This window comes from Galeopterus variegatus, unplaced genomic scaffold, assembly GCF_000696425.1.
Source record: "Galeopterus variegatus unplaced genomic scaffold, G_variegatus-3.0.2 Scaffold632, whole genome shotgun sequence".
Taxonomy (NCBI): domain Eukaryota; kingdom Metazoa; phylum Chordata; class Mammalia; order Dermoptera; family Cynocephalidae; genus Galeopterus; species Galeopterus variegatus.
The window spans coordinates 420,885-428,486 of record NW_007726743.1 but is presented as its reverse complement, the minus strand read 5'-3'; the positions used below and the strand labels follow the sequence as shown (position 1 = coordinate 428,486).

The 7,602-nt window shown below is 38.1% G+C and overlaps 1 protein-coding gene across 5 annotated transcripts in view; it reads right to left on the bottom strand.

Moving 5' to 3' along the window:
• The window catches only part of NCOR1 (nuclear receptor corepressor 1), a 143,760-nt gene that overhangs the window by 81,960 nt on the left and 54,198 nt on the right, over positions 1-7,602 (bottom strand). For 3 of the 5 annotated variants that reach the window (XM_008570807.1, XM_008570809.1, XM_008570808.1), the window contains exon 14: positions 2,582-2,709. In XM_008570807.1, the coding sequence (XP_008569029.1) occupies positions 2,582-2,709 (128 nt within the window). The remainder of the gene's footprint in view (positions 1-2,581; positions 2,710-7,602) is intronic. The other 2 variants (XM_008570812.1, XM_008570810.1) reach the window with 1 other exon arrangement.

Below are 7,602 nucleotides of genomic sequence, written 5' to 3'. Positions count from 1 at the left end.
TGCGCCGCTTGGGAAGCGTGGCGGCGCTACCGCCGAGGGTTCGGATCCCACATACAGACCGGTTCCCGCTCACTGGCTGAGCGAGGCGCGGGAGCAACACCGAGGGTTGCAATCCCGTTGCCGGTCCCCGGTCCAGTATGGGGGCAACACTGAGGGTTGCGATCCGTTGCCGGACACGGAAAAAAGACAAAAAAAAAAGATATTTTATCAAAAGTCACCAATGACTTACAAACTGTAAAATTACATGACTTCTTCTCAATTCTCACCACATTAATCTTTCTGCTGCAAATGACACTATGGACAATTCTTTCCTTTACATCCTTTTCAACTTAGCTTTTAAATATCCCAGCTGCTCTTCTGGTTCTCCTGGAGACTGCATTTCTCCTCTCGTCCTTTCATATAAGGATTTACCAAGCTTCTGTGCTGGAGCCTTAGAGCTCTCTGAGGTTACCCATTTGCATCGATTCTACTGGGATAACTCTCAATCTGTATCTTTGGACTCATACCCTATGTCCTAAGATATAGACCATCTTCCCAAATACCTGCTGAAATAGCCACTTGGATTTCCCATCAATACAAACTCAACATATCCCCAAACGTGTTCATCCCCACCACTCTGCTTCTTGCTCTGTGTTCTCTAATCGTGTGTTAACAGTACCACCATGGTCATAATCACTCAGCTTTAAAGACTTGACATCATCTTTGGCTTTCTTTCTTTTCCTACTATATGTGATCTAATGCCATGATGTGGTTATTCCATCTCAGGAACATTTCTCCCACTGATTCCACCACCTCTACTTCTACTATCACTGTACTTATTCAGTCCTTTAGTACTCCAGCCCTGGTCTTTCGTAACAGCCTTCCCGACTCATATCTCCAGTCTATTCATTCTATACTGCTAATGGATCAATACTGTAGCAGAACAGCTTTGGCAATAAACCCTCCACCCATTCTAATCACTACCTAAGTATTCCCAAACAGACCCACAACACAGCCTCCTGAATGAAGTCTAACATTTGAGCTTTCATTAAGGCTCTACATAATGTAACCCCAATCCACCTTCCATCTCTCTTATTCAGGCACACTGGTTCCAGTCTAATGAAATCATCTGCCATTTCTCAAAGCAGCACAGCTATTCATGCTGTTCCCTCTACTCCACCCACATTAACCACTAGAGCTCCTGCATAAAGTCTTCCAAACTATAAAGACAGAAGTAACTTAGACCTCTTCTCAATTTCCCAACATACTTTATTGGTTCTGCTCATTTCTTACTTCCAGGCTTATTTTTCTTTTCTAAATAGTATTTGTACCTTGCCTAGTTTTGCCCTACTAGATCATGAGCTACATACATATCTTACATATTTTTGTAAGATCTAGTTCACACAGGTAATAAATGAATGCTTGTTAAACAACTCAGAGGTTTTAAGAAAATAGCAAAATGGTCCCTATGAGCAGAACCATTGGTTATGTGGTACAATAAATGTCTAACCTAAACTAAAAAAATGTTCTTTAAAAAATTCTTTTATAGGTAACTTGCTAATGTACAAAACTAGAATGGCATGAATATCTAACTTATAAAATCATGTCATAGGATGCTTTAGTTCCCACAAAATTAGGTAAACCTTACAAATTTCCAAAAGGACTACAGAAATAATAAATATTAAAAAGGAGCAAACTACTGATACATGCAACAACCTGGAGGAATCTCAAAGGCATTTATGCTAAGTAAAAGAAGCCAAACAGAAGATCACTTACTGTATGACTGAATTTATATATAATTCTAAAAAAGGCAAAACAGATTAGTGGCTGCCAGAGGCTACGGATGGGGGAGAGAAACTGACTGTAAAGAACAGAACTCTTGGGGCAATGGAAATGTCATACATCACGAGTGTGATGAGAGTTACACAGGTGCACGTGCTTGTCAAAAAGCATCACTGTGAAACTTATTCAATATAAATTATAAAGCTAATCCTTGGCGGAAGACAACCAAACCAGCTACTGAGTCCCCGACCCCACCTAGCCCCTATATGTACACAAATTCATCAACAGTAGCTGTCTCTGAGTAGCGGAATTATAAGTTAACTTTCATATATTTTGCTTTCTTTTTCTGATTTCCTATAATAAACCAGAATTACTTTTATAACCAGGAAAACACCACCACCACCACCAAGCAAAATCAACATCACTGGAATATAAGATACTATATAAATGAAAACTCTTCCTGTCTCAGCATTTTTGTGCCCTCTGATGCATGCTGAGGCTCAAAAAAGATCCTGAGGAATATTCCAAATCAAAGCTTAAGTTATACTTAATATAGCTCGCTGACCAGTGTGTACGGCTGTAGCCTATCTCTTCTGAAAAACAATAACTCAATTCTGGCAAATAAGTCCATTAAGCCAGAAGTTCTATTTACTAGAACATTCCATATCTTAATCATGTCAACTAACTATTAGATGGTCAAAGCACACATCACACTGATTTTTTTAATCTAAAATATCATACCTTCAATAGATTCAATTTCATTACGTAAAAATAACCATAACCACTTAAGTTATTATTTAACTCTAGTTATTGAACTCACTTAGAGTCCTCCTTCTCATCTTTTTCTTCTTCGTCTTTCTTTTCCTCTTCTTTTTTTTCTGTTTTTTCTGCTTTATCCTCTTCTTTTTCTTCTACTTTTTCTTCTTGTGAGGGTCGGGCAATTTGCTGCTAGAATGAACCATCATTTGTAAAATTCGAAGGTAACAGAAATGGATTCTCAAATTGTGATAATAAATTATAATATCTATCTAAAATTTTTAAAAGATTAGTTATAAATCATTTACAATGTAATTGTTGATGATGTATTAAAAATCATTCTAGGGCTTTTTAACATCTTTTTTTTTTAAAAGATGACTGGTAAGGGGATCTTAACCCTTGACTTGGTGTTGTCAGCACCATGCTCTCTCAAGTGATCTAACCGGCCATCCCTGTATAGGGATCTGAAGCCATGGCCTTGGTGTTATCAGCACCACACTCCGAAGTGAGCCACGGGCCGGCCCCCTTTTTAATGTATTCTATATATATTGTTTATAAGGCCACACACACACACACACACACACACACACACACAAATAAATGTTCATAGTGTTTGGACCCATTAGAGGTGAAAATGTTAAGATTCCACTTAGAAATCTAAGGTTTGTTCTCTCTTTTGCAACCCTCACATTTAATCTGTCACTCAAGCATTCCAATTCTACCTTAAAATTTGATAACACATACATAATTAAACTATCCCTTAAGTATTAGATTCTTAATATGTTCCCAATGTTTTCATCACTGTGGATAATGCTCTAAGAAACATCTCTATGCATTTACACTTTTGGGGAATGTCCATTTAATGCAACAGTAGACAGCTATGGTTGTCACTAAGACTGAACTAATTTGGGAAAATACCAAAGATAAAGTAAAAAGAAGCAAAATATTAAATACACAAATATTTCTAAGCTGTAAGTACAGCCATATACATATGTGTATGGACAAAGCCTGAAAGAGAACAATGAAGAAAGCAATAGTCCGGGCAATCAGATTATGGACCTTTTATCTTTGATGTCTCATTTGGTAAAATCACCACTCTAAAAGAAAAAAGTGAAATTAAGTTTGTGTTGAGTGCTATTCTATTCTTATTTATTTATTTCAGAAATTGAGACGGCACAACACAGTCAAGGCTGAACACAGCTGGTGCATGTCCTCCCCTCTCTGCCCCAGGCCCACACCTGCTTGCAGCACTATCACTAGGTGGCCCAACATCTGGTTATCAGCAGCTGTGTAGCTCACTGTGTCATCTCATCAAGCACCAGGACAAAATCTTACTCATTCAGTAACCCCAGCCCCCAGTAGAGGGTCTGAGCCATAACAGGTATCTGCATATGTTGGATACAGCAAAAATCAAATTCCTTTATTTTGGTTATTTAAAAACTTTTTATCCTCCCATCCCAATCTTTCATTCTGATCCAAGCTAATATCAATCTTACCTCATAATAACTATACCTGTCCTTTTACCTGTTCCTTTCACCAGACAACATGGAATTAACTCATTTATTTTAAGTAAAATGTCCCTTAATTCTTAATAGCTTCCCAAGGTTTTTAATTACTCACCAAAACTAAAACCTGGCTTGTTCCTTAAGATAACAATGACCTTCTTGGTTTCCCCAAAAGAGGTCCCAAATTATGCCTTCTAATTCATGGGGGAAGGAAGAAGAATTGGTATTCTTCTTGGTCCCTATTGCCATTTCCAGAACATTGCTGAACTGTAATTTTAAAAAATATTTCCTTTTTCAGATTTTACAAAATCTACCTATGGTGACTTTCTGGTTTGGTGTTACAACTGACTTCTCAAATGCTCCCTAGAGTGTACAGATGATCCTATCACACGGCTCACTATGCCTTGCCATAACTCTTCAGATTTCAAAGTGCACATCAATGCCTTTTCTAACATTCTCCCCTGAAACAACATAATATCCCATTAAACTCCTCACTGGCAAGACCACAATCACCTCATCATCAGTGGGCACCGCTTCACCTCCAGATCCTGAAATGAGGATGTCTTCTCTCCAAGAACCACCACCTACGCCCCAACCACCCCACAGCCTCATTGTTGCTGATCCTGCTTTGCCTGCAACATGACCTTCAATCCTTTTTCACAGTCCACCAAGAGCTCTAGTTACTATTCCACTTGCTAAACCACTTCAATTCTATGATTCCCTCACTATATCTGACCTTCCCAATTTCTCACCCTGCCTAACTGCCAGTTTCCCTTTCTTCCGGCTACTTCTAGAGAAAACTGAGAAATCAGGGAGATTTTCAAATTTATAACTGCAACCATGAGTAGGTCTGTTTTACCACTGCAAATGTTTTATTCAGTGCGGACTCTCTAGCACAGTATAGTGGTCACAAGACTTATTTCAAATGCTAATAAGCTCACTCCACCACAAATGTAGCATCCACTTTTCACTCTGAACCAGTAAGATGGCATACCAGTGATAAAGCCTGCCTTTTGCATAGCAAGTGAGTTGTGCTACCCAGAAAATTGTGTATAGCCCAAAGATATGATGGGGACATGTCAACTCAGCAGAAGGTAAGGAAAGAGGTTCACTGTTCCCTTAGACTTGGACAATACCCATAATCTTATTTCACTAATACTTTTCTGCCTCTAATACCAACCAGAGCTTCAAAGAAGAGTAAGCAATCCTACACAATCCCTACTGCCTGAAATCCAGCAGACAGCTGAATTCACTCCCTTTCCCTGGTGCTGGGGACTGAGAAGCAACAGTCAGTGGGAAGAAGACAGCAGCTTCCAGCTCTGCAGAAAGCATGGAATTGATCTAAAGAAATTGGTGGAGTTGCTGGGTCAGTGTCTGCAGAAGTGTGTGGCACCTCTCCAACAGAAGCTCTTATCACTTCACACTAACTAGGCAGCAGTGAGTGGAGAGGAAGCGCAGCCAGCAGCAACCAGGGACCATACTTTTGGGCGATACGGATAGAGATCTGTAACGACTGCCAATGACATTAAAGAGAGTAAGAAATTACCTCTGGTTTAAACAAGAGGTGGTTGGAATTACTCTTGTTTTGGGCAAATCTGTAAAGAGAAGTGCCAATCCATGTGGCGTAGGATGGAGATTACGGATTATATACCTCAACCTTCAGCACGCTAGCTAAATAGAAGAGGTCCGTACTATCAAAAGGAACCCTTCTGAAAATCCCCTAAACAGACGCAGGCGTTCCCAATGGCTCCTTGTCCAGGTTTCCCCTTCTCTTTAAACCCAGCACTTGATAGTCAATAAGACGAGTTTCATTCTGTTAGGAAGGTTCTCATAACATGAAACATTTCTGTCAAACAACAAGCTATTCACTATGAAAGCAAGAGGACATTATAAAACAAAATGAAAACTCAAATGAAAAAAGTGAAAGGTATGTCCATTTCAACAGGATAAATGAAGAGCAGGACTCAATACCAGCTGGGTCCTCTTACAGCAAGATCAAATAACAGTTTATTCTGAGATTAATTACTACTATATCTAACTGAACATCTAACACTCATACATATATTCTATTTATATTTGTTAAAATGCTCAGGTCTTTAGAAAACAGAAAAAATAGACAAATTCCCATTCAATAGACAATAAGGTGCTGAGAAACAAAATGACTAAATTTAAGAACAAGCAGCAACGCTTAAATAAAAAGGTACAAGAGGCAGAAGGAAGGAAGTACTGCTCCACCACTGGAAAATATTTTCTTTAAAAACATACTTCAGGCAATAATTTGAAAATATCTTAAGCCTATCTTATCAAAATACACTAATAAATACACTAATGCCTTTAAACCAAATGGATTTCAGACAAACATCCAAAAGAGTGAAAGCTGCCAAACACCAAAAACACACCATGCCAATGGCAACAAAGAAAACAGCACCTACCACTTACTGGGTACTCCTGATGAGCTTAGCACTACACTCCAGGCACTTCATACATAAACCAGTTCTCGTATGAACCCTGTAAGACAAGTATGTGGAAACCAAGGCTCACCAAGAAAAAGGACCTATCTAGAATTATACAGGTACAAAGGGGTAGAGCATTTTGGTGGCCTAAAGCTCTTTCCACTGTACTCAATTTTTTAACCTGTCTAAAACATTCTTTCTAATGACTAGCTAACAGTCTAGTCAGAAATTCTTCTGACTTCAAAATTACTACATTTGCATAAGTATATGAGGGTACATCAAAAAGTTCATGGAAAAATAGACTTAAAATATAATACGAATCTTTCTGTGAACTTTTTGAAGACCCCTCATACGCTTCTGAATACCTGTGGGGAATAAAAACATGTTGGCATAAAGGGGGAAACGGTGTCAGAATAAAGAGCCAGAATTCCTGTAAAAAGTAATCAAGTATTTGGAAATGAGAATGAGGTTTCTAACAATGACTTGCTTTTACCATGGATGACTAGCAGGTACCACCAAAATTCCATCAGCACAGCAAAAGACTTACTAGATGGGGGTTTATGCTAGAAAACACAGCACTTCCTAAGGAGAGAAATTCTTACTTATAATATAAACAGTATATGTAGAATCAAAAATATGAATACCTGTCTCATTTTTCTATGATGGTAAGATTAAAACTCATTTTCAGAGTAATACTACGCAAAGTTCCCTAAGGCAACAGCAGGTTAAAAAAAAAAAAAATCAAATGATGTAATCTCTCAATCAGTACCATAGTGTATGTGTATATATATATATACATCTTCTGAATAAAAAGGTTGGAGGGTTGGGAGTAGGGGCTAGAGAAAGCAATCAAATAAAAATGGAAAGGATCAAGCATAAGCGTCTTGAAGTAAATTTGCCATAATCGCTCTGAGATTACTTCAGGTTCCTCCTGATCTGAGCTTGACTGGACAATTCAGCAATAAAGTGATTTTCAAATTAGTTTGCTCTCTATATCCATCAGGGTAAAATCAAGATGGTTGACATGCAGATTTTAAAATTCTTAACCCTGTAACTAAATTCTTTTTTAAAAAAGAAGTCTTTCTGGACGTTTTTCTTTCTTTTTTTTTTTTTTTTTTTTTTTTTTT